General features: G+C 37.1%; 1 protein-coding gene across 1 annotated transcript in view; it reads left to right on the top strand.

Annotated features, from left to right (window-relative positions):
• The first annotated feature begins 272 nt into the window (after window positions 1-272).
• SHTN1 (shootin 1) overlaps window positions 273-27,899 on the top strand; it is an 85,495-nt gene continuing 57,868 nt past the window's right edge. Inside the window, exons 1-5 of the mRNA XM_065894242.1 lie at window positions 273-320; window positions 10,091-10,151; window positions 17,464-17,558; window positions 24,115-24,283; window positions 26,314-26,411. Coding sequence (XP_065750314.1) covers window positions 17,472-17,558; window positions 24,115-24,283; window positions 26,314-26,411 — 354 coding nt within the window. The 5' untranslated portion in view covers window positions 273-320; window positions 10,091-10,151; window positions 17,464-17,471. The remainder of the gene's footprint in view (window positions 321-10,090; window positions 10,152-17,463; window positions 17,559-24,114; window positions 24,284-26,313; window positions 26,412-27,899) is intronic.

Consider the following 27,899-nt stretch of genomic DNA (forward strand, 5'->3'; position numbering starts at 1 on the left):
AAGATGAGAAGTGTCTTGTCATAGGCACTTATGACTCATAGGTCTTCCTAATAACCCAGGAGAACTGAAATTCGGCTCCGTGGGCTCACATCTGCTCTGGTCTCTTCTTCTTCCTTATTCTTAAAAGCAGGAGCCCTTCTTCTGTGGCCTCTTCTCCACCCCACCCAGAACCTTGTAAATAGACAATAGGGGTTAGTTGGGTTCCCAGGTTTTCCCATAGTAAACTTTTGATAGCATTATAACATTGCTTTCCTTTTTTTCTTTTAGCAATAGGTGAATATGAAGACCTCAGAGCAGAGAACCAGAAGACAAAGGAGAAGGTTTGTACTTTACCCTTTCTTTCCTCTCTTACTTGTGTAAAAGCCTAGACAGCATGGTGCATTGTTCTGCCACCAATTTCAGTTAAATGTGAATGAGAGTGGTTTTTAAAATTTCTTTTCTCCTGCATGTGTGGTTCAGGCTAATATCAACTCCAGGCTCCAGATGGTAAAGAATAGCAGGCATGCCACAGTGGGTGCTGCTCTGGGAGATTAACTACACGGCTAAATGTGCAGCAAGGCACCAAGCCAAGCAACTCAAGCCCCCAAGAATTGTACTTTTTCCAGCAGTCAGATTTGGGATTCTAGTGATGGAATTGAAGGCCTGAGACATTTACCTTTTGGGTTGAGACATATTAGATCTGGAGAGAGCTCTTTGGAATTAGTCATTGGTGTTTAGCTCAGATGCTTCCCTAAACCCTTTGTATGTTTGCTTCCTCTAAGTATATGAATAATCTATTGGAAGTTGAAAAACACCCAATGTGAAGATGGTGAAGCGTGGTGAATATTTTCCTGGGCTCTGGCAGTTTTATTTTTTAACGGTTAAATAATTAAATTCTCCTTACCTTTATGTCTCTGGACATATCCATTTAAGATTCATGAGTGTTCTGTTTTGTTTTGTTTGGTTTTGCTGTACGTGGGCCTCTCACTGCTGTGGCCTCTCCTGTTGCGGAGCACAGACTCCGGACGGACGCGCAGGCTCAGCGGCCATGGCTTACGGGCCCAGCCGCTCCACGGCATGTGGGATCCTCCCAGGCCGGGGCACGAACCCGTGTCACCTAGCATCAGCAGGCGGACTCTCAACCACTGTGCCACCATGAGTGTTTTTTTAATATATATCTTTTTTTCCCTAAAAATTTAGGGAAGGGACATACAGAAGGGAAGGCTAAAGAAAGTAGAGGGACTGAGTAGAAAATGAAAAGGAGAGAGAGGGGGAACTGTCCATTATTGTTATTTAGATATAAATGAAACTTATTTTAAAAATTTAAAATTTCTATTTTTAGAAATTTGTTTGATAGACCAGATATTTCAAAGCATAACATCCATGGTGGAAAATTAATAAGACAGGTCCTTCGTGGTTATGAAAGAAGGTACACATCATTATGCAACCTTGTCTTTAAAATTTCAGAGTAAGAGCTGTAATGAAAATTGGCAGTGAGCTAAATATTTGTAAAACTTGTGGCACGTTTGTGGATATTTATTGAACTCTTAAAAATCATATTTAACTTTTTTACTCGTATTAATTTGCTACCTATATAGATGTTGGTGTGGTGGTATTAATGGTAAGTCCTCTAGTTCAAAGCACATTATAATAGATTTTTAGATTGTTATTTTTCACCCACGTTTCATGCTCCTTTGCTCATTTGTAAATAAATCTTTGGTTTATTTTTGAAATAAAATTTTTATTTAAAAATTTATTTATATTTGAAATTTTAAGTATCTTCCCTTACTTTCACTAGGCAATTCAGGGAATGGTGGGGGTGGGGTGATGAGAATATCTGTGATAGAAGGTGGCTGGTACATGCGTCTCTAATATGGTAAGGAGGTCACAGAAAACAGTTTGACAAGATTTCTCATTCTAACATAACCACACAAAATCACAGATGTCCCGAGGATGCCAGCAGGTGGGGAGTATATGCTTAGATCTTGGGTCCCTGTTGTCCCATAATTTTAAAGCAAAGCTAATGGGTGAAGCTTATGCCAGATAGCTTGAGCCTTCTTCCGTAAGATACCCAGCCATCTTCCAGCTCTAGGAGAAGGAGCCAAGACGTTATCAGTCAATTGAGTCTCTTCCATATATGTTCCTGGTCCAAGGGGGGAAGAGCAAAACAAGTTGGAAGGGTTAATTCAGGAGAACTCCTTGGTTTAACCTGGAAGATAGGAGGAGGGAAAGCAAACAAGTGTCTTCATTTGATGAAGAAAGAAGGATATAGAAGAATGTGAATAACATAAGAGGAAAAAGAGTAAATTTTTTGTTTTCTCTTATCCTTCTTTAATCCTTGCTTACTTGTAGACCTAGCATTGCCCTAAAGATAGTAGATGTTTTATAAACACCCGTTATTAGTGATGATGATGGTTGTTTAACTGCGAGCCACTTCCTGCAGTGAGTTTTTATGTGAACCATCTGTTATACAAGTGAATTGTAGGTAAGATGCATTTGGCAAAACAAGGATTAAAAATTACCTTAGCCCATTACCTGTTTACATGTTTCTCTACACAGAGTATGTCCTGATACTTTTGTAACATCTGTATTGATGTGCTTCTGTACTTATTCTTTAAAAATAACTATTAACAGAAATGGGAAGAAAAGAAATGAAAGCAATATGGAATGCTGTGTGGTAGGGTAAAACAAAATAGGATGGTTTTAAGTTTACCGCACTCTGTTTATCTTGTGTTAAAAGACTAGTAGGCTTATTACTGCAGATTTTTCCCCGAAATGGGGGCTGTATTACAAAGGAGGGAAGCCTATAATAAAAGCCTTTTTAATACAGCACAGAATGAGTAAAAGCAGCTTTAGTTCTGGAGGTGGTAAATGGAGAACACCATTTTCTCTGGCAAAGCACTCTCTGTGCCTGGCTGTGTGAGCTTTGTCCAGTCCCCATCAGCAAATATTCATGGCCATTCGTACCTCGTGACCCCAAACGAGTTCAGTTAAATCAGTCAAGGATAGGAATCTAAAGTAAGAGTCTTTTGCCATAGTTAATTTGATGTGGGGAAATTTTGCAGAAGTGTAAGCGACCAGAAAAATAAATGGCAAGTTTTTTCCTTCTGTGTGTCCACATTAAGTCTAAACATCTTTGTTGTCAGGTCATGAACCTTATCAATGGGAAGAGACAGTGGGTGTGATTCCTTTGGGTAGATCTTTTTATGCCCTGTTTAGAATCTTCTCTGTTGAGACAAGTGGTAGGACATGAATTTCCTCAGAACAGGTGGTTGCTTAAGAGACTGTTTTTTTAAGAAGCTACTGTGGGTCATGTACATTCCCTTATCTCCCTTATCTGATGCTCCAAACAACCCTGTGCCAGCTCTAGTTCACAGAAAACAGGACCTCAGGGCTTAACAGAGTCTAGATTCAGACAGGGTATTCTAACCAAAAATACTAAGTTTGAAGCAGGTAAACCTAGGGGATCTAATTGACTTTTTCCCCAAAGGTCTTGGTTTTATTCTTAATTTTTTATTGTTAGCCCATGAGTTTTCCACAACAAATTATCAGACTCAGTACTTTTCTGGATCATTTGTCTTCATCATCTATTGGTTTGTATTTAAAAACTGAAAGTTAAATATCAAATCAGTCTTACATCAGAAAAATTCTCAGCGTGCGTGTGCCTCTGTGTGTTTGTGTGTGTGCGTGCGTGCACATGTGTATAGATTCTGACATAATGCATTCCGAGGGTAAGAGTAGGAGATTTGGGAGGGTGGGCCAGTGTTTTAATGATCTTTTCCTTTGCAGTTCTCCCTTTTTAAGAACAATATAATGCTGATCATTTTGTGGTTTTTATCAGTGTCTTTGAGGATGGAATCAGGATCTGAGTTGATAAGGAAAACTTTGCTGAATGCCTTCTGAGTACTGGGATATAAAGAAAAATATACGAAGGTCCCACTCTAGAATAAAACTACTCTAATGAGGGACGCAGGCAAATTGACAAATAACTGTGATAAATTGTACATATAAGTGAATGCTTAGAGTTTAGGGGTGGGATGGGAAAAGAACAAAAAGACAAGGTTCCTACTCAATTCCGTGTGACTAACTCTTATCTCTTAATGCTTGGATTAAATGTGGCTTACTTTTTTTCTTTCTCTCACAAGCAGAATTGTCGCCTCTTTGTAATGAAACATCTGTATATTTCTTATGCACTTACCACATTTTACCAACCAAAATTCATTATCAAAATATTATATAGGGTACATGTAAGATATCTGGGTTGGATTAAACTGTAAAAGCTTCAGTTTTGTTTTTTTTAGACATCAAGATAGGTGGAGATTATGGAAAGGGTGCTACTTATTTTTTGCCCAGTTTCTAAATAGCATTATCAACAGTATGTTAAAAAGTGAGAAGGCCTATCACATTGAAGTCAACAACCCTTCCAAATTATTTTTGGGGTAAAGAAAAATAGAGGACTTGTATATTTTGAAGTCAACCAAATGAAGTTTTACTCTGCTTGTGAAGCAATCATCATATTTAAATATGTTAGTCATGCTTCTACAATTGAAGGGCATTCTCTTATGACTCATTCAGGATCTTTGTCATAGCTGTTTGTGGTTTTTTTCCTATATGGTGGGGGCAAAGCTTTTTTGAGCTTTTAATGGAATAGCTTTCACATTTCTCAGAGTGGTGGGGGCAGTGTGGAGTGTGCATAAAAAGAAGGAAATCTGTAGAATAGAAGAATGTCTGCCTTTGAACAGTAAGTATTTATGTTTAATTCTATGTTCCGAGATCGAGTTTTGAAATGAATAAATGTTTAAGTGGCTGATTAGAAGTCGTTTGGGTGAGCTACTGTAACACTGCATCAGGCGGTTCTGTCAGCTTGCCAGGAACAATGAATGAAAAGGGAATGAGACAGACACTTTCCAAGACTTAGGTTTCAAGAAGCAAGATAGATGATACTGTTTGCATCTTGGCTCAGTTGTCTATTGTTAAAATTTCTTCATCTTTTGTAAATTTCAGAGGTGAAGGTCCCGAAGTATTTTATTTAAAAAAAATCAGTAAAGAAGCCACTTTAAAGAGCAAGATATGCATCCATTATGCTAACTGTTCATGCATAATACATTCACATACATGCAGTTTCTTTAGAGCAGAGTGGCAAGTGGTTGTGCCAGAGAAAAAGTAATTACTTAGCAGTTTGAAAGTGAAAATGAGTCTCTTATTAACAGCAATCTATCCAGAAACAAAGAGCAAGGATCTCTGTTCTGATGACATGTGTTTCCATCTAACACACAATACCTAGAATTTGGAGAATGCTGTAAGACAGCTTTAGGGGACAGTTACTACTTTATTGCCTGTGAAAATTGGAGGGAAAGAACTTTGAATTGGAAGAAAGAACACTACCAAAAGAGAAAGGGAGTGAAAAGAATTCCATCCTAGTGGGAATGATTTAATTTATTGTGTTCTTTAAGGATAAGCACAGCTGAGTTCTAGCCAAACTTACATAGGTAGAACAATAGAATTGTTGATTTTTACTAAAAATGATTTGATGGTCCTCGAACTGCATCACCAAATATTCTAAAACAGGTAAATATGGACAATTCTGATGCTTTGCCTGTTTAAACTTTTAAATATTGTAACTGGACATAAAAGGAATGAAGTTCAAGACAAATAAGTAAAAAATGGTGTGGAGTTGAGACCTTTTCAGACTTAATGTTGTAGCCTCTGCTGTATGTTCCTGTAGTGCAGTACTTCTCTCATTATGGCAAGTGTTCTTATAAATTGCTTGTTTCACTGTTGATCTTTCTTGGTTGATCATAACTTTTGTGAGAGCACATTGCCTATTATGTTCCCCACTGTATTTTCTCTGCTTAACATAGAACCTGTATGAATAATTTGTTCAATACTTGGAGGAAGGAAATAAAGGCATTCAGTGATTACAGTAGATGCCTGCTTAGAAGTCTAATTCAGTCAACTGTATGGTAGTTGTCTTTGTGTAGATTGCCTACTCTGTTGCTGTCCTGTGTATGCAGTGCATGTGTGTACTTCTTGGGCCCCACACTGGCCTTTCTGTAGGCTGGCAACTCTTTGTTGCATTTGTGTGTCATGGAGATAAAAATGAATGTTTATGTTAGTGGAAGTTAGACACAATTCAGAATATTGGGGGTTTTCTTGCATAAAATATACACACAGCAAAATATAAAGATATCTTAGTACCTACAGTTATCTGTGCTTCTGCTGAGCCCCATTAAGCAGACATTTTAGTACAAACAGCAGTTGGATGATATGCGAGGCAGAAAGAACAGAGCTGCCCATTTCGGTCAGGGATAGGGGAATACCAATACACACTGGAAAGACTTTCCTTCACAAATCAGTCTGCCAGTGCTTTGAGATGCTGGTTTAGTTTCAGAAGCCAGGTATCTGCCTGGATGAGCCTCAAGGAAGAGTTCTGGAAAACAGCCAGGGCTTCTAATATGAAGAGCTTTCAAAAGCAGCAAGGCTAACGTCCTGCCAATTCACCACTTCATGAAGAGCCAAAATAGAGACTCTAGAATTGATGTAATGTGATCCAACTTGCTTAAACCAGCCAGCACTCGTGCTGCTGGGTTCTACTCCAGCCTTGAGCTACAGAGAATCGTTGAGCATCGTAATTAAGGGACGTGGGCCCAAGAACATCTGTTGCTATTGCAGAGTCTTCACGAGCAATTCTCACACAAAAAGAAGCAGTTTCTACAAATGATGCAGCTGCGTGAGCAGGAGAGAGGAAGGGGTAGGATGGGTGAGGGGCTTCTGTGGGACGTAAAGATACAACGTTCTTCCAAAAAGGCCCGGAATCTTTGCTACTTTCTCTCTCTTGGTAGATGGAGAGAAAGGTTACAAGATATTTTTCTGGGTTCATCTAAAATGAGGAAATAAGTAGATGTTTGGATTTCTGCTTAGTAAACGTGTACGTCCTTCATATTTTGCTCAGCTCTGGTTGGAATAAATAAGTTGCTTTTGCAGCATGTGTAAATCCCCGCCCCCCACAATACACACCCCTTTCAGTATCCATAGCAGATGGTAAATTCTGTGGCTGCCAGTTCTATCATAATATGGTTGCAGAAAATAGAAAGCACAGCAACATGAAGACCTCTGATAGAACACAGCTGGTGTTGGGAGACTGCTTCTGAATCTGCTGGTGATGACTATAGAGTTAGTGTGAAAGCACATAGCTGGACTGTAGAAACTTGTTACTTGAATGTTGGGATAAGACTGTGATGTTGAGACCTGTTATTAACCAAAGCATGTCTACCTGGGCCTTACGAGCGAAGAGCATGGGCCATGGGTGGGCAGACTGGCAGGGTGGTGGGGAAGTACAAGGGGAACAGGTACCACATTCTAGAAAATGAGAGGAGCGTTCCTGAAACAGCTGGCTAGCACGCTCATGAAGTTAGGTGTTACACTATCTGGTGGGGGAAGGATCTCATAAACGTATTTGAGAATCCAGGACTCTATAGAGTGTTTAGAATTTTAAACACCAAAAGACAATAAATACAATTTACATGTGAAGTTGGGACTAGAAACTGTATTAGACAGAATTACCTTTTTACAGAAGTTAAATTGACACAAGAAAACTTCAGTGAAAGGATATGGCTTTTCCTTTAGAAAATGGTCCTGCCTGACCCCTCTTGTGGAGGGTGTAGGTCAGTATTTAGTAAATAGCTTTGCTAGTTTAACACCGTGTACTCGTTTCATGTACTCTAGCCAGAATGGATTTACCCAAATGAACAGAGATAGGTTTTTAAAACTAAAGCTTTTAGAAAGTTTCAGTTCCTGAGAGACTGACGTACAAAACTGAACTGCTTTCTTAATTTTTTTATTTTAAAAATATTTTAAAAGCATAGAAAAGGGCGGAGAATAATATAACAAATACACACCTCACAGAATTAGCTTATTTTTTTTTGAAATTTAAAAAGAAAAAAGGATGCTACAGATAAAATTGAAGGTCCTTTGTGTCACCCAGCCCTAGACCCCTTCCCCTCCCTATCTTTTAAGAGGCAGCTACTGTTACGTATTTTGTGTGTATCCTTCTAGTTCATGTTTTTATGTTTTTATATATACCATATGTATTGGGAAATATACAGATACAATATAAATAAAGTGTTTTTGTGTGCTTAAGGTATCATTTGATATATATTCTATAATTCCTTTTACTCAACATTATGGTTTCTGAGAAACCATACATTTAACTTCAGTTTATTCATTTTCATTTATAGTGTATTATATGGATATACCATGATTTATTGTTATTATAAATGCAGAACATGTTTGTATAGATCATTTTGTACACATTGCTAGAGATTCTAGAATCTAGAAGTAGAATTGCTGAGTCATAGGGTATGTACAATTCCAATTTTGTTAGTTTATTTCCAAAAGTAGTTATGCTAGTTGACATTTCATCTGCAGTATGTGAGAGTATCCTACATCTGATCCCAGACTTTTCCAGTTTTTGCCAGTCTATTAGATGAGAATATCACTTACTATTTTAATTTGGGTTTTCCCAATTATCAGTGGCATCATAATTTTTTAGCCATTGACATTTGAAAATAAAAATATCCAAAGGTGTGAAATCCCAAAAAACATATCCCAGATGTGTTTTTCTGACATGGTAGTATTAAAATATAACTTTGTTCATATGGTCCTCTTAGTATAATAGTACTCCCACACAATTAAAATTTTAATTATCATTCTAATAGCTAAAATCACTTTTTAAAGTTTTAGATATTTTTGATGAAAATCTTCCTAAAATGTGTTTTACTTCCTATTTTGTGAAAATCGGGGTGAATTGAATTCAGTGCTCATAATGAATGTTAGGTTTTTAAAAAATTCATTAATGTCTACAGAGCCAGTTTAGATACTTGTTTCTGTACCTGATACCCTAAAAGATCCTCATGCTTTAATAAGTTATTTTTGCCTTCCCTCCTTTTAATTTGCTACCTTTTTCTATTCAGAATTCTAAGGATACATGGATGGTTTTTTCTTGAGTGAGAGAGTGCATGGGAAGTTGGGCAGCAGTTTGCCTCCAGGCAGTGGTCACTTCCAGTGTGCCCCCAGGGTTCTGGATAATTGAAACTGCGCAGTTTCAGGAATCTGACCTGCGGATGAGTGGGGTTTTTACTGTGTCAGCAAAATACCTACTTAAAAAGAGGCACAAATATTCTCTTAAAGAATGAATACATTTTAACTCAAGGATGTTAAATTGGTCTGTTACTGAAGAGATAATGAGCCTGGAAGGTGACTCATTATCTTAGAACGTCTGAGAAAATTGGCCAGATACAAGTGTTACAAATATCATGCTGGTGAGCAGTAACAAATACCGTGTGGCCATTCATGCCTTTTTTTCCCTTCGTATATTTTTTTTCTTTTTAAAATTATTCTATTTTTCTTCTTTTTTATTGAACTATAGTTGATTTACAATATTGTGTTAATTTTATGTGTAGAGCAGAGTGATTCTGTTGTATGTGTGTGTGTATTCTTTTCCATTAGGTTATTACAAGATGTTGAATATAGTTCCCTGCGCTATACAGTAAATCCTTGTTGTTTATCTATTTTATATATAGTGATATGTATCTGTTAATCCCGTACTCCTAATTTATCTCCGCCCTCTCCCTTTTGGTAACCGTAAGTTTGTTTTCTATGTCTGTGTGTCTGTTTCTGTTTTGTAAATAAGTTCATTTGTATTATTTTTTAGATTCCACATATAAGTGATATCATATATTTAACTCTGTCTGACTTACTTCACTTGGTATAGGAATCCCTAGGTCCATCCATATTGCTGCAAATGGCACTATTTCTTTTTTATGGCTGAATGATATTCCATGGTATACATATCACATATCTTCTATATCCATTCATCTGTTGATGGACACTTAGGTTGCTTCCATGTCTTAGCTATTGTACATAGTGCTGTTATGAACACTGGGGGTGCATGTATCTTTTTGAATTAGAGTTTTTGTCTTTTCTGGATATATCATTAATGCTTTTTTAAGATTTTTATTTTTTGTTTTCATAAAATTGTTTATGTTTGCTCTTTCTTGTCTTTCCAAACTTATGATATAAAGTTAACATTTCTGTTTTTTTCTCATTTCAGTGTGACAAAATTAGGCAAGAACGAGATGAAGCGGTTAAAAAACTGGAGGAATTTCAGAAAAGTATGTAAGCATTTCAGTGGAATTGTTCTAACACATACAACTGTGCTTTGGGATTATGTGGGTAGACATGTACCCTGTGTTTAGTTGCTGATGCATTGGGCATCCAAGAAAGGAAGAATTGTCTTCCTATTTGCCCAAAAAGTGCTCTGGCATTACTGTGATTTTTAAAGAAATGGATTGAGCATTATTGTTTCATAAGTATGTTATTTATATATATATATAAAACACAGTTTGTGCTTGTTATAAAAAATTTTACTATACAGAACAGTTAAAAGAGAGCAAATTTGTTATCTTCACTCTTTGAGAAAAGCCAACATTAGTATTTTATAGTCTTCCTTTCCTGATCTTTTATCTGTGAAATATATGTATCAACAAAAAATACAGTCATGCTTTGCATTCAGTTTTATAGCCTACTCTTTTCAGTAAACAGTATATTATAGTCATCTTTGCATGTCAGTAGAGATATGTATATCAGTTTTTAGTGTTGCCCATAGTATTCTATTATATGATAGTACCGTAATTTATTTAAACAATTCTTCAGTGATAGATGGATTATTTCTGGTTTTTAGTAATTATCAATAATGCCATGACAAGTATTCTTATACATACATTTTTACAGTGGTCTGGTTAGTTCCTTAGGTTAATTTATGGAAAAGGAATTCTAGGTTTACAGAACTATACATTTTTAGGAGTTTGAATGGTTGAAATAGCCCTCTCACCAAGGAAAGTTATATTCCCACAAAAGCTTTAATAATCTTCTTAATTTTTGCTATGTTATTTTTTATGTGATGTAAATCTGTTATTACTTCATCCCCTAAAATAGAACATATCTGATCACACTCAGAAGGATCAGAAGGAAATAAGTCACGGGAAAGGGCCAGACCTTAGCAGGGAGAGTGACCCTCCCCCTTAGAAGCAGGGCCTTTGTCCATCCTTCTGCAGATGCCGTGTTAGTCAGGTTGTTTGATTATATCATAAAGCGTTGACTTGGTAACTACACCGCAAAGCATTTTATTCTTGCTGAAGGTAAAGCAGCTATAAAAATGCAGCTTTATAGTGAAATTTCAATAGCCAGTTTATTTCAGGTATCTGGCTGTAACGAGGAAAACCAAAAGGGAATATTGTTGATAAAACCTATCTTTGGTGGCCAATATGCTATGACAGAACTTTTTTATCTGTGAATGTGTGGATTGTAGCTGTTTAGGACCTTCTCCTTCCCTAATGCAGGATTAATGGGACATTCTTACACTTGAACTGACACTGGGTTACAGCTTCAAGAGTTATACCATTGACATAGTTACCAGTTAATGTGTTTGAATTAGTTATTTATATTGGATTGGCATACTCTGTGCAGTGGGAATAGTTCGAATTCTTATGGTTGGAATTATAAAATGTTTTGGTCCAGGTAGGTAGTAGGGATTTTACCTCTTGCATTATGCAGAAGTGGAAGCAACTTCCTACCAAATCAGTCTACCTTTAGAGTAACATGTGAACTTTGCTTTCATCTACCATTTCTCTTTTCCATTTCTCTTCCTCTAAATACCTTTGATAGTTTTAAAAATTTACATTTTTCCTTATGAGCAACTCAAAGCTTGAAAGAAATCATCTTTATTGTTGTTTTCATTCAGTTTTTACCTTTACTACATCAACCTAATTTAAGTTTAGATGGCAGGAAAACAGAGTATTAACTCTTCACTCAGTCTCAAAAGAACAGAAAATGGAGACTAAGAAAACTTTAAATATTTGTTTAAAAATTGAGTTAAATGGTTCACGACTTTAGAACATAGAGTAGAATTTCAGATTTGGAAGGGAATGAGGCAGTTTTCACCAGTAAAAAGCACCATTTGGTGTGAATCCCTATAGCCCTGAGCAATTCCTTCATTAGTAAAAATGGAATAGATGACCCTACCTTATAGGCTGTTCGAGGATTAAATGAGATAATCCATGTAAAAAGTGCTGAACACAGGGCTTCCCTGGTGGCGCAGTGGTTGGGAGTCCGCCTGCCGATGCAGGGGACATGGGTTCGTGCCCCGGTCCAGGAAGATCCCACATGCCGCGGAGCGGCTGGGCCCGTGAGCCATGGCCACTGAGCCTGTGCTCCACAAAGGGAGAGACCACAACAGTGAGAGGCCCATGTACTGCAAAAAAAAAAAAAAAAAAAAAAAAAAAAAGTGCTGAACACAGTGCTTGGCACTATAATAAGTGCTCAATAAATACTAGTTGCGGGCTTCCCTGGTGGCGCAGTCATTGAGAGTCCACCTGCCGATGCAGGGGACGTGGGTTCGTGCCCCTGTCTGGGAAGATCCCACATGCCGCAGAGCGGCTGGGCCCGTGAGCCATGGCCGCTGAGCCTGCGCGTCCGGAGCCTGTGCTCCGCAACGGGAGAGGCCACAACAGTGAGGGGCCCGTGTACTGCAAAAAAACAAAAAAAAAACTAGTTGCTGCTACCACCATCTCATTTACTGCACCATCCAGGGCTTGACTGCCCTTCAGTATTATGAGTTTGTTTCATTTACCATTCATGAATTAGTTTCTGAACACCAGTCTCCACATTTGGACAGCTCCAGGGGAAGGTTTCTTTTGGTACTAAGTTGAAATCTGCCTTCCTGTAATGTTTACCTAGTTCTAGTTCTGGTTCTCCAGGTGTAGGAAGAGCAGCCGAATGAGGGTCAGGAAGAGCTTTGTTAGGCTGTTGGGATCAACTCTTCCTAGCTTGGCATACTTTTCGTAGCTGGTTTTGCCCATATTTCCGTGTGATTCTTGGCCCTCTGCCAGCTCTTCCCGAGCCTTTCTCCTGTCTTTCTGGACGGAGTACACCATTGACTGCATAGTAAAGCCATGTTGCCCAGAAAGACAGATTTCTGTGAAAGTGAAAGTAAGTAAAGTTCTTTCATGTCTTTTAGGCCACAACACTAGATCCCCTGCTCTGTTTTAGTGCCTACCAATTTTCCTGCATACCTGCTAGCTTTCATGGCTGTTATCTCACTACATGAAAACCTTTCTAAGTAATCTGATATTGCACGAGAACTTATGGTATGTTTGCCACGTATACTTTAGAGATATCCTGCATGTAAATATTGCTGAGAGTTGGCTGGATGGAGAGGAGTTTTGCTCAAGAAGCAGCATCATTGGTGATGTCATTTTTAAATATGAGGAATTAGAAAAGAACATAGAAAATTGAAGTCATCTAGAAATAGCTTTAGGTGGCCTTTACCAGTTAGAACTCTGTAATCTGGGATATGTTCCTTAACTTCTCTGGGCCTCAGTGTTCTCAAATACAAAATTGCTATAATAATACCTACTTCCTAAGATGGTTGTGAGGATTTACGAGTGGACACACGTAAAGGGGTTTAGCACACGACAGAAACATAGTTGGCCTGATAAACAATGATAGTGGTTGTTTCCTAAGCAGTTCTGTACTACAGAGAACATTCCTGTAAAAAGGTATTCACACGTGAACTTAGGCCTGAGACATTTTTTCAGTCATCAGACAAACACAAGTATGAATAACTGCTTTGTACATAGCATTGTGCTAGGTGCAAGAGAGTCAGCCATGAGTGAAGAAAGTCTCTGCTGATGCTCAGTTAGTAGAAGACAAAACAAGTTAAAAGAACCCCAGTTCCCCTACAGTGTGATGTATTCTATGATGGCAAGTATGTAACAATGTTTTGGGGTCATAGAACAGGAGAGATAGACTTTGCTAATTCAACTAGACTGATAGAAGCAATAATTGATACTCCTTTAGGGTATACTTCTGAGTTCCCAGAGTCATTAAGAAAAACTTTTATTATGGAAAGTGTCAAGCTTGTACAAAGTGAGAAAAAGTATAATGAACCCCCATGTACCCATCACATAGCTTCAGAAGTTGTCTTCTTGGGCTTCCCTGGTGGTGCAGTGGTTGAAAGTCTGCCTGCCGATGCAGGGGTACACGGGTTCGTGCCCCGGTCTGGGAAGATCCCACATGCTGCGGAGCGGCTGGGCCTGTGAGCCATGGCCGCTGAGCCTGCGTGTCCGGAGCCTGTACACTGCAATGGGAGACACCACAACAGTGAGAGGCCCGCATACCCAAAAAAAAAAAAAAAGAAGTTGTCTTCTTCTATGCATCCATATACTTACTGTCACTGACCTCGGAGTTTTTGAAACTAACTTCAGTCACCATATCATTTTATCTGTAAAGATTTCAGTATGTATTTCTAAAGTACAAGGATTTTTAAAACATAACTGCAGTAATAGGGGCACTTTATTTAAAGTTCATCTGTTTTCTTTTTAAACCTTTATGTCATCCAGATTATAGGTGTTTCAGGTACAGAGGTCATGGATTGTGGATATTATGAGTCAAGCCCGAATTCAGGGCCATAGGCAAATCATTAAATGAACAATTAAAGTTTTTTAAAATGTTTTTCCTTTGAAGGGTGTAAATAAATTTTTATATTAAAAAAATTCCTGGGACTTCCTTGGCGGTCCAGTGGTTAAGACTCCACTCTTCCCACTGAAGGGGGCACAGGTTTGATCCCTGGTCGGGGAACTAAGGTCCCACATGCCGCGTGATGTGGCCAAAAAAAAAAAAAAAAAAAAGATTTCTGTTTTGTGTCAGGTGACCTGACTTTTGGTTTTGGAAATTGGGTCATCCTTTTCGAAGATATAAATGCATGCCCTTTGAAATACGTTCCTTTTGGATATAGAAAGTTTATAAGTAGGTTTCTGTGCTGTCAGTTTAGCATTGGGATAATTTTTTAAACTGAAAATTAAAGCAAATTTAAAATTTCCACTGTTCCCTCTTACAGGAAGAAATAAAAACCCTACCTGATGGAGTATACCATATCAGAACTGGAGAAAATGTGGGCTAGTGCTACCTAGCTAACTTTATCAAGTTAAATTAGAAGGCAACTTTTTACAAAATGTTTAGAAAATGTGTGTGTGTGGTTTTTTCCTTTCTTTGCTAGGCCTGAACCTTACTACTGTGGAATGATTTTTCTTACTCTTCCATGAGCAAGAATATTATTGAATAAAAAGTCAAATTCCTATGAAAAATGCAGAATGTTTATGTTTTTGTTATGATAGTGGAAATACCAGATTGTGCTAGAAGATGTCAAGTAGTTAAGGCTAAAATTCGAAGTAGTATTTGATGTTGTAAAAATCGTATAGGTTTCTTTTCTCTTTCCTTCACATTTTTGAAGAACCTACCTTGTAAACATAGTGATAAAATGCCAGGAATATTAGGATTTTAAGGAAATAATAGAGCCTATTATTTAAACTACAATATAAAAGGCAATTATATTGATGAAGAGCTACATGGGCTTTGTGTGTATGAATAAACTTGGCCTGTGTTCAGCTTCTATTTGTTCTTCTGGCATAAACACATATTGTGTGTGATTCCAGTTTAATGGGGACCCGTTTGTATGCCAAGCAGCTGCATTTTAGGACCTATTGCGTGATTTCATAGCTCTCTGAAAATTGGTTCTATTCAGAACAAGAGATAGAAGAGGAAAAGGGGGGTGGTGTGGAGCGGGGGTGGGGAGAGCTTCAACACACAATCATTTCTTTTCAATTGGAGCCAGAAAGGTTGATGACAACATGACCATTGTGTTATAATGATAAGACCACTAAGGCATCTGTACCTCTCATCAAGGCTTTCACACAACAGCAGATACAATTTAATTCACTGCTCTGTCAGCAGTGCTGATACCATTATGCCGTCTGTCTCCACAGTTATAATCACTGTCCTCTGAGAAATGCAGTTGAAATGATCTTGAGCAGTCAAAGAAACTCTCAATTAAGGCTGCCACTTCCAATGTGTCAGATTGTGTCTTATGCACTTGGTACAATTTTCACTTCCAATCCTGTTTATTTACAATGTCTACCAGTAATTACGCTTAACGTGTCATTTAGTGAGGGGGCCCCTGCCAAGGCGATTGCTGGGTGCTGCTGTACCATTGAGTGGGAGTTTCTCGAAGTCAATGCCATCAGCAGCTTTTAGGCCCCAATGGGATGCAGTAGTAATGTTGATAATGCAAGTATCGTGCTCATCAAGTCATAATTAGATGCCACTCAAATGTGCCACTTGTAATAACAGTGTTGATTCATGTTTTTCTCGGTGACTGCAACTACTAATTAGTTAAGTGGTTTTTGGTTGGCCTGCATTTGCTGCAGATTATTATTACCCCTGAAAAAATGTCAAGGTTAGAGATGTTTCTGGCCATTTAGTGCTGCTTTATGAATTTGAATATTAACGTAATAAGAACTTCGGACAGACTTAGGAAGTAATACGTTTTTGTATTTAATTTGGAGAGAAATTTTTTCCCCTGAGTTTAATCATAATTGCAGGTTAATTAAGCTTAAATGAAGCAAAAGTAATCTCTCTTTGTGTTATGTGAGCCCAGTGCTTTTTGCCTAACTTTGTTGGGTTTCACATTTGGGTGCCCTTCATTTTTCTTTTTTAAGCCAAACAAATGTCAGTAAGTATACATGTCTAGGGTTAAGTTTGAAATTCTGAGCATTTTCTTTTAACTAGAAATATGGGTGAAAGGAGTTGGCATTTTTCTTACTTGATCTTGGCAGAGTATAATTCAAGTTCTAAATTATTTTGTACTTTTGAATCTCTTTTATATAAACCAGCTAACAAAAAGTCTGAAAATTGCTATTTTTGAAACATTGGTTAAATATCAAGTAAAATTTTATGTTTCTTTTGATCTTCCTGACAGTCTGTGATGTAAGAAGCAATTCATTAGCATCTACTTTCATCATCATGTAGTACATAAATCTCGTTGCTATACTTTTTTGCCCTGGAGTTTCTTAAATACTTTGTCAGTAATAAAGACTACTATTGAAATACTTAACTTAGTTAAGCTGCCATGTTGTTATTCCACATAGGAGATCAACGTAAGATTTATTTTTAAACATTTCTCTTTAGCTAATTTTCCTTGGTAGGCGCATGGGTTACATCCTGCTAGGAAAAGGAAATCATGTTTGCCCCTTTTAATGTAAGAGAGGTTCTTTTGTTTAAATTAGCAGACATGTCTGTGGTTATGTATACAGCTACATAGAAAAGAGACACTTAAAAAATCCTCAATAGCTTTCTCAAAATGTGTGTAATAGCGATAAAAGTTCTTCGTTGTCTTCGTTTCTCTTTCTACATTCAAATATTAGCTAATATTTAATCAGGGCAGCGTCTTAAACGCTTTTTTTTTCATGATAGCTAAAGATCTGGCTAGCTAAAGAATTGCAGTATTCTTAATCATGGGACAAGATGTGTGGGCTTCTGGAATAGCTGACTAATCTCTGAATGCTGAGACTTTTTCCCCCTCATTCCTAGTTTCTCACATGGTTATAGAGGAAGTGAATTTTATGCAGAACCATCTTGAAATAGAGAAGACTTGTCGAGAAAGTGCTGAAGCTTTGGCAACAAAGGTGAGACATTTCAAATAAAGGAATTCTACCTGAGCTTTTAAATTTCAACTTGCTTTTCCAAACAGTGGCCTCTGTCCTTTTCTGCTTTTCTAGTTCTCTAATCAGTTGTCTGCTCTCCTGATCCTCATCAGAGGTCTCAGAATCCTGGAATATGATTATGTAAATATCTGTCTTAATGCAAAGATTATTTTGATTGTTAAAAAAAAAAAAGTATTTGTGTGTGTGTATTTCAGCATTTGTGGTTTTTGCCTGTGAAAATGGTCCCAGAGTGATCTGTTGAACTCAACTTTCCAAATGTCTGTGCATTTGGTTAAAATGCTAACCAAGTTTGAAACTAACCTAGAGTGACATGAAAGAGCAGTGAGTGTTTCCTGTTTGAATCAGATGAAAAAGTCAGCCTCAGACCTTAGAGTTCAGGTGATTATTTTTGAAAGCAAAGTGAGGGCCTGCTAAGGGTGACCTCCAGTGCTCCACTGATTGCTTCTAGCTGATGAATTTACCAAGTGTGTAATTTTCTATATTCTGTCTCATCAGAAGTACATTATTATTATAGAATGTTTTTAATCTCTGTCTTATGTATTTTGAGTTGGGTAAAATGCATCTGAACCACTTCATCAGAAAATGGATTACAGCAATTTTCAGCCAAATTTCATTAGTGTTGCTGGTTTTGTTTCTTTCCCCTCTCCCCCATCACCTACATCCAGAGTATTCCTTTGGATGCAACTGAAATTCTGTAGATCAGTAAGTCAGTCAGTTTAATTTGTATGCATTAGCAGTGTGCTTGCTAGAGGTATTTGCTTAATTGTTTGCATAACAGCACTACATTAGAATTCATAAGATATGCAGGCAGAACCTAACTAAGAATATAAGTATGTGTATATAGCTTCTTTTCTGTTATTTGTCTGAGAATATATAGCAATAGAGGCCATTGCTTTAAAAGCAACGATAACATGGGTGCTCTCATATCATTTCTATTCTCTATATCACTAGAGTTCACTGGTTGATAATACTGTTGGAATTCTCTTTTCATTTCCTTTACTTTTGGACCAAGTAGAAAAAATGTATTCAGAGCATACTAGTTGTTCTGAATCTTGTAGTGGCTAAGGATAGTTTCTGTATTTTTCTCTTGTTATTAACAAGTATCCCTGTTGCAATAGGACATCCAAAGTGAGAGCACTGGCTACCTCTCAGGACTGGCAGTTTATGGAAAACAGTGGTTTGGGAGGCAGTATGTACAGGTTTTATTCCTAATTGTATAATTTTGGACATATGTGACTTTGGCCAAGTTAGTTCTGTTCCCTGGACTGCCATTATCTCATCTTAAATGACAGGATGAACTAGAATTAGGACTAAAGTGAGAATGGGACGGACTTTCTTTATGATGACTTTAATCATTGGTCCCCTTAAAAAATTATTTTATTGCTATTCCCCCCTTTTTTATTTAACAGTTGATTTTGAGCAAGAGAATTCACCTCTCTAACCTGCAATTATCATGTCATAATTGTCAGGGTAGACCAGGGTTGATTTCTTAAGAATACCCCAGACCCACTGATTCTGGGAGTATGGCCCAGACATGTGAATGTTGAAAAAGCTGCCAGGAGACTGTTATATTCATCCCTGCTTATGAACCAGTGTGTTACTAATCTCTAGGGTCATTTTTACAATTTAGTATTGACAATAGGATCCTTAACTTATAGTTTGTCTTCTATTCTTTAAGAAGCTCTTTTGGAAATGGACTTACGGTTTGTTTTTGAGGATACAGTGTGAACTCAGGAACTTTAGGATAAAAAACAAACCAAAAATACCCTATTCAATTAAATGCTGTAGATGTGCTCATTGGATGTGGAAGATACTACAGCTTTGAATGCAAAGTTTGGAAACTTCATTATATGTGTGATCAATAAATGAAAGTAGCACATCCTGATTTAAGTATTAATTGTCATTTTTGGAAGCAGTTTTCATTTTCTAAGCAGCAGAGTTTCTGTAAATTCTTATTTTTCTAAAGTGTTTGCTCTCAAATTAATGACAAATGGAATGTTTCTTATGATACAATTTCTTATAACATCTTTATTGGAGTACAATTGCTTTACAATGTTGTGTTAGTTTCTGCTGTATAACAAAGTGAATCAGCTATATGTATACATATATCCCCTCCCTCTTGCATCTCCCTCCCACCCTACCTATCCCACCCCTCTAGGTGGTCACAAAGCAGGAGCTGATCTCCCTGTGCTATGCAGCTGCTTCCCACTATTCCCACTATCTATTTTACATACGGTACTGTATATATGTTAATGCTACTCTCTCATTTCGTCCCAGCTCACCCTTCCCCCTCCCCTTGTCAAGTCCATTCTCTGTGTCTGCGTCTTTATTCCTATCCTGCCCCTAAGTTCATGAGAACCTTTTTTTTTTTTTTTCGAGTCCATATATATGTATTAGCATATGGTATTTGTTTTTCTCTTTCTGACTTCACTTTGTATGACAGACTCTAGGTCCATCCACCTCACTACAAATAACTCAATTTCGTTTCTTTTTATGGCTGAGTAATATTCCATTGTATATATGTGCCACATCTTCTTTATCCATGAATCTGTCGATGGATGCTTAGGTTGCTTCCATATCCTGGCTATTGTAAACAGTGCTGCGATGAACATTGTGGTACATGACTCTTTTTGAATTATGGTTTTCTCAGGGTATATGCCCAGTAGTGGGATTGCTGGGTCATATGGTAGTTCTGTTTTCAGTTTTTTAAGGAACCTCCATACTGTTCTCCATAGTGGCTGTATCAATTTACATTCCCACCAACAGTGCAAGAGGGTTCCCTTTTCTCCACACCTTCTCCAGGATTTATTGTTTGTAGGTTTTTAAATGATGGCTATTCTGACCGGTGTGAGGTGATACCTCATTGTAGTTTTGATTTGCATTTCTCTAATGATTAGTGATGTTGAGCATTCTTTCATGTGTGTGTTGGCAACCTGTATATCTTCTTTGGGGAAATGTCTGTTTAGATCTTCTGCCCATTTTTGGATTGGGTTGTTTTTTTTTGATGTTGAGCTGTATGAGCTGCGTGTATATTTTGGAGATGAATCCTTTGTCAGTTGCTTCATTTGCAAATATTTTCTCCCATTCTGAGGGTTGTCTTTTTGTCTTGTTTATGGTTTCCTTTGCTGTGCAAAAGCTTTTAAGTTTCATTAGGTCCCATTTGTTTATTTTTGTTTTTATTTCCATTTCTCTAGGAGGTGGGTCAGAAATACAATTTGACTACATTATTTCCTTAAAAGCAAGTGTGGATGCTTTCCTTTGCTAAAATGTGAAAGTTAAACTGATAATTATAGACCAGTTATTTAAATCGTATGATCCAAGTCTGTTTAACTTGCTTATTTTGTATCTTTAAATATTCATTAAACTGTGCTCAATATAAAAACCCTATTTAAAATTGAATATAGTATAAGATTCTGTTACTGTAGGGTTACAAAAGATTTATTTTTGCCTTGTAACTAATAAGGATTCTAAAACCCAAGTAGCATGCCATTGACCTATATAACTTGATGAATAATAACTGCAGTGAAATTTCTCAGCCCAAATTTGTGAATTCATAGTTCTCAAAAATTTCCACTTAGTATGGTTATAAGATTTAATGTGTATAAGTCTTATATTTCTTCTTTAAGAATGTGAAAATGTTGTTTTAGAGAAGACGTTTGCAATTTTGTTTGGCTTTTTTCTTGAGATAAGTAACTTTGTTGAATAGAGTAATTGTATTACAGCCAAATAGTAGCTGGTAGACTTTGGTGCCTGGCTTGATAGAGGCATTAAAACTCTTTTGAGGGCAGAACTGTTAACTGTTAGGTTATTAAATATTACTTCGATGGTGGCCTGGGGAGCACCAGATGGCAAAAATTAGTATTTTCAGTTTTTCATGAGAATCCTGGGGGAAGAAACTTTGTATAGATGAATACCTTGGTTGAAGAAAACTAGCTGATAAATGACTTCCAGAGGAAAATTAGACACACAGACTAAACCTCTTTTGTTACTAATAGCTAATATTTGCTGAATTTTTACTGTATGTCAGTCACTATATTAAATGCTTTATATATATATATATCTCATTTAATCTTCATATTATGGGATAGAGACTATTTTTATCCTTAGTTAGCTGATGAGAAAACTGACACTGAAAGATCAGATTATTCTAGAGGCAGAGACAATTTGATTGCAGAGCTGAGTTCTTAACTCTGCTATACTAATTTTATAGAAATGCATACTCAAGTACTGCATTCCTCTATGTCAATTATCTGTAGTATTGGTGTACATTAGAATCACCTGGGAAGCCCTGAAAAAGTGCTATGCTCGGCTCTACTGCCAGAGATTTTGGTCTGGTGAGGGCCTGCATGTTGGGAGTTTTTTTTTTTAAAAAACTCTACAGATGGTAATGTGCAGGGCTGTGAACCATTAGTTTAAATATTAGGAGGCAGAATTACAAACTAAGTCTTGAGTTTTTTCACTTGAGTTTTTCTTAAATTGTTCTTTTCTCCTTGCATTCAGAAAAGATGTCATCATTTGAGAATTGACGATGGTCCTTGAGCGTCTACTGCCATGCTCTAGCATTCATGGTTCAAAGAACACACAAACAATGTTTACTTGAATTTTCCATCTGAGGGAAGAGGGATTGGGAAATCATGGGTCTTATATCTTATCCCTGATCCTCTAATATAATATGGAGAACTGGGAATAAAGGTCTGTGTCTGATTCCTTGAATAGATCTCGCCAGCCTTCCCAGGAAAGAATCTGTGGAATGGTTCATAGCCATTTCTAAGTGATTCTTCCTGATTCCCCAGAGAGGTCAGGGAATGCTCTTGTGTTCCAGACCACGCTACTCGGGGTATATTTAGTTTCCATATTATTGGGGTAAGAATCAGATCTCCCAAATTGAAATGGACTGGACTTTCCCTGAGAGAAACCCTGAAGGATCCTAATCATGATCACAAATGAAGGACCAAAGCCAGACAAATACGATACTAAACATCTTATTCTGGCATAAGGTTTACAGCAGTGAAGGGCATTTAGCTTTCCAGTGAATTGTTTCTGTCTGTGTTTATTTCCAGTGTCAGTTATTAAATTAAGAACTTGTCTTAATGGCCAACGGCCCTTAGTAAATGCAAACACATTTCTGTATCTTATATTTTATACTAGAGAAATCAATATATGAAATACTTTATACTCAAATAAGAGAAGACCTTTTATATTTTAGTCTTGTGAAGAGAACACATAAGCAAAACCGTATTTTCCTTCTGTGGACTTTGGATCAACTTTAGTCTTCGTGTGTGCCTTGTACTAACATTTATGTGCACATAAACACAGGAGCTGAAGAAGGTAACAATAATTGATAACCAACTCATTTTTACATCAGGGGATAACAAATACATTAATGAGTTAGGATTCCTTTATCTGCAGTGAATTAGATAGAGATAATAGAAACGTATCTTGAACTTTCTTCTAGCGTGTATTATTAGAACTCTATGTACAGATAGAAACACATTTTGAACTAATTTAAGCAAGAAAAGGAAAGAAAAGTAGGAATTTGTTCAGAGGGATATTGGAGAATCCCATAGAATCCATGAGCTAGGAGCATTTTAGGAATGGACTGGAGCCCTGTGGCAAACCCTGTGTCTGTTGCTTTTCTCTGTTTCTCCTACACATTGGCTCCATTTTGGCTTTGCTGTCGACTGCCTTTCTCTATTCCTCAATTCAGTAGTGTAATGTGGTTGCCAGTAGCTACTGTATATCCAGACACATGGAAAGGAATTCATCTCTCTGTTCCAGTCTCCAAATTTCTAGAGAAAGGATCTAATTGACCAAGCTTGGATTATGTGCCTAATTCCTGGACTAATTATTATAGCTATGGCCAAAGTGGTAGGTTGTGCTTTGGGAGAACTTGGCTGTTCCCATAGAAATCATTTGGAACAGTGAAGAGGAGTGTCAGTGTCCAGAAAACAGAGAGTTCCAGGCAAACAAACATTTCAAAGATGTTCACAGCACAGCATCAAACAAAATATTTGCTTGAAAGAAAGTGTCTTAAATTAAGACTTTTAATGACTGTGAATAAATTGAAATTTTATTTAATCTATACTGGTGTTTCATCTTAATTCTTCTTGTATTTATCAGTTATAACTAGCATTTTCACATGCTGCTGGCTATAAGGCATAGGTTTTACTTAAAGTAATAAATTTAATATTAAAAAGTATAAAAAACCTTATTTAATGACTCTTCTAATTGTTACTTCATGCCGTGAATGTTGATGAATGTGCAAGACAAAAATACACTTAATTTGTCTATTGTTTAAAAATCCAAGACACTCATTTTTTTGTAACATCTTTATTGGAGTATAATTGCTTTACAATGGTGTGTTAGTTTCTGCTTTATAACAAAGTGAATCAGCTATACGTATACATATATCTCTTCCCTCTTAACATCTCCCTCCCACCCTCCCTATCCCACCCCTCTAGGTGGCAAAACACTCATTTGACTGCTGTTAAAATAACTGTCTTTATATTTGCCTTAGTTAAATAAAGAAAATAAAGCATTGAAAAGAATCAGCATGTTATACATGGCCAAGCTGGGGCCAGATGTAATAACTGAAGAGATCAACATTGATGATGAAGATTCAACCATGGACCCTGAGGGTGCTGCCGAGACTTGTGTCTCAGTACAGTGTCAGAAGCAAATCAAGGGTAGGATCCCTGGCTTAATTATTGAGCATGTTTTTGACTCCTGTTAGGATAATGCTTCTGAACCCTGGTTGCACATTGGAATTACATGATAATTTCAAAAAATATTGATGCCTGGTTCCTACTTTGGAAAAAATTCTGACTGTTTGTCACAGGGGGTGGCCTGGTTGAGAATCATGATGGATGTATAGCTTTATGAGTACTTTCTTGTTTGGGATTAGGCACTTTTGAAAGCATTGTCTTGACAGAAGCAGTCAGTTTGCCTATAAACTTCTAAAGGATAGGACTGTGTATTAAGATATTTTTGTTAAATGAAAGTAAGAATGAATAAAAGTATATTTAGCAGACACCTCCTGTTAGTTTGGTTCTCTGTTGGAATATTTGGGGAAGATACCTCCCCAAATTGCTTAGTCTCTGCCCTCCAAGGACTTCCCATATGATTCAGGCAATGAGCTAAAAGCAGTATGTAGTATTAAGCAACTGCGGTGGTCCCCAAGTAGTGCTGTAAGGCAAGATCACATGATACATCTATTAAATACACATTAACTTTATTAATAAATAAATACACACACACACACCTATATATTGTTAAGGATGTAGGAAAACAGTTTGGGGCTCAGTAACTATTGGAGCATTTTAACTTACTGTACCTGTCAGGAGCAATACTTGTTTGCTTGTTTGGTAGATAAAACTTCAGCAAGAAGTATAAAGAAGAAAGTAAAAAGAAAGCCATCTTAACCTGACTTTCTACCCCCTAACTTAAGACAAAATCATATTTATGTTGGTAGGAAGGGAGAAGAAGTTTAAAGGCTTTCTTTTTGTTTGTATTTCTCCCTTCTGTTAGGTCTTGAATGGTATGGTCTCTTGTTCTTTTTTAAGATTAGCCAGCCAGTGAAGAAAGTGGTTTTAAAGTAAGTCTCTGATGGGGCTTCCCTGGTGGCGCAGTGGTTGAGAGTCCGTCCGCCTGCCGATGCAGGGGACACGGGTTCGTGCCCCGGTCTGGGAAGATCCCACATGCCGTGGAGTGGCTAGGCCCATGAGCCATGGCCGCTGAGCCTGCGTGTCTGGAGCCTGTGCTCCGTAACGGGAGAGGCCACAACAGTGAGAGCCCCGTATACCGCAAAAATAAATAAATAAATAAAAGCCTCTGAGAACCCTTCAATTAAGCTGGGTTCATGTAAAAAGTTTGATTTAACTTATAAATAAATAACCACATAGCAGGTTTCTAACTATCTTTGGAAGGGTAAGAAATTAAAAGCACTTAAAAGCTAAGTGGCAAAAGTGTGTGGGCCTGGGTATAAATGTAATACTCTGTGCTAATCCATGTTTTTTTTTTAACATTTGAGTGGTAGAAGTAACTTTAATCTAACACCAGAAGTTTTTGCACTTACAGTTGCTAGTATTTTCACTCTAGTAATACAGTTTTCATTAAATCTCAATAATATGAAATATGAAGTAAATTAAGAAACAAAACACCAACACCCTGGAGAGAAAATTATTAGAATTAACCCTTTTTCAAATAGGTTTTATTTTGAGTCAGTTCAAATAATGTTTAAGGGCTGTAAATTGGCAGCAAGTCAGGATTTTTTTCTTTAAATCAAAATCTCCAAATTATTAGCTGCCCAGTTTGTTTGTATTGCATTGTGACAAAAGCCCATGGCCATTAAAAAATAAATTAGTACAGTGCCTTAATTTGTTTTGCTGAAAGCTTAAAAAAATTCTACTTCTAAAATGCCAGATAGTTTCCTAGAATACAGGTTTGATAAATTGCAGAGAAAACATGATCTAGTATATTTAACATAGTGAGCGTGCCTGATACAAAATTTTAGAAACATAGCTATATTTGGTGGGGCGGGGGGGGGGGAGAAGTGATATTTCCATTGTCTTTTGCTACTTCATTTTCCTTTTAATTGCGGAATAACTTTGACCATAAGCTGCACATGGATTGGCATTTTCAATTCTTCTGACAAGATTGGTTTCTTCTTTTAAAAATAAGGCTTTTCTTTTTCTTATTTTTTTCTTTAAAAATGCAGAACTTCGAGATCAAATTGTATCTGTTCAGGAGGAAAAGAAGATATTAGCCATTGAATTGGAAAATCTCAAGAGCAAACTTGTAGAAGTAATTGAAGAAGTATGTATCTTAGGCCCGAAACGCAAGACCTTTAGTCTTTTAAGGTGTTTGGGGACAGGCTAAGTCAAAAACTTGCTGTTGGAAGCTAATTTCTGACATGAGAACCGTGTACCAATTTTAATCTTCTCTTGTCCCCACTATTTCAGACATACAAAAAGGTATAGAAAATAAGATCATGAACATTCATGTACCCACTGTCTAGCTCAAGAAATAAAATAGTAAAATAGCATTGAAGTGTTTCCTATTGTCCCGTGTGTTTCACTGTGAGGCAGATTTGTGACAGTGATATCTGCATTTAAGTCATACACTTTGTTGCTGCTGGTGAAGAATGATTTTTCTTCTCTGATGGAGGGCTGACTCAGCTGGGAAAGGCTATGCCCCTCTGTACCTCCAACACAGGCATATATGATAGATGGTAGAATGGGTTCAAGTGGGTATTTGGAGAATCTTTTTATTTTTCCTTTTGAATTGTCTTTAACAGCAGGAGCACATAATTAGCCTTCTTTGCATGAGGCTTCAAGGATCTGCCTTTGCAGTCTCGGTTTAACTTATATCAGTGGTTCTCAGAGTCTGAAGCCCAAGGCTTCCCAACTGATGTGTATAGCACCTTGATATCCTTCAAATGGCTTACAGGTATGCCAGGGTATTGACCCCTTCAGTGAGCAGCCTCTTTCAGTTACCCCAGTTCCCATACACATATTCTTAAGGCCATAATGTGAAAAAGGTTGGAAAGCCGTGACCACCAACCTCCCAGCCCCAGTTGCTTTTACTTATTGTGGCAGTAAGTGTGAGTGGGAAGAAGGATGATGACATTCTAGAAGCATTGAACTGTATACTGGTTACTAATTTAAACCAAAAACAACGATATAGCTTATACTAAAGGAAACCAGTTCACAGACCATATGGAAATGCTGTTGGATTCAGGGTCCCTTTCAGGAACCATTACTGTAGCTTGTTTCTTGAGTATAACCATAGGAGAGAAAGAAAGACATTTTGATGCATTCCAATCCTCAATTAAAATTATTTATTGATGATTCTCTCCCCTCCCACTTAGAGGTGTTATTGGAAGCCATTTCAGAAGTCATTTTTATTATGACTATTTCACACATCTGAAAAGTGTAAAAAACAAAATAACGAACCTCCATATGCCTACTATGTAGTTTAATACATAAAACATTAGCATAGTATTGAAACCCGTGTGCATCTCTCCCTAACTGCATTCTCCTCACTCCCTGCACTGTTTCCTTAAACAACCGTTATTCTGAACTTTTTATCATTTCAATGCATATATTTACATTTTTACTACAATACCTAGTATTTTGAGTGTTTTAAACTATATAAACCTGCTTTTTTAATTCAACATAAAGCTTTTGAGATTTATCCACTTGGTACATGTAACTTTACATTCTTTTTTTTAAAACTATACTATGATATTCTTTTTTCCTATTGATAGATGCCAAAAATTATTTCAGAAATTTAAGTTTTGTG

This window comes from Phocoena phocoena, chromosome 16 (genome assembly GCF_963924675.1).
Source record: "Phocoena phocoena chromosome 16, mPhoPho1.1, whole genome shotgun sequence".
Taxonomy (NCBI): Eukaryota; Metazoa; Chordata; class Mammalia; order Artiodactyla; family Phocoenidae; genus Phocoena; species Phocoena phocoena.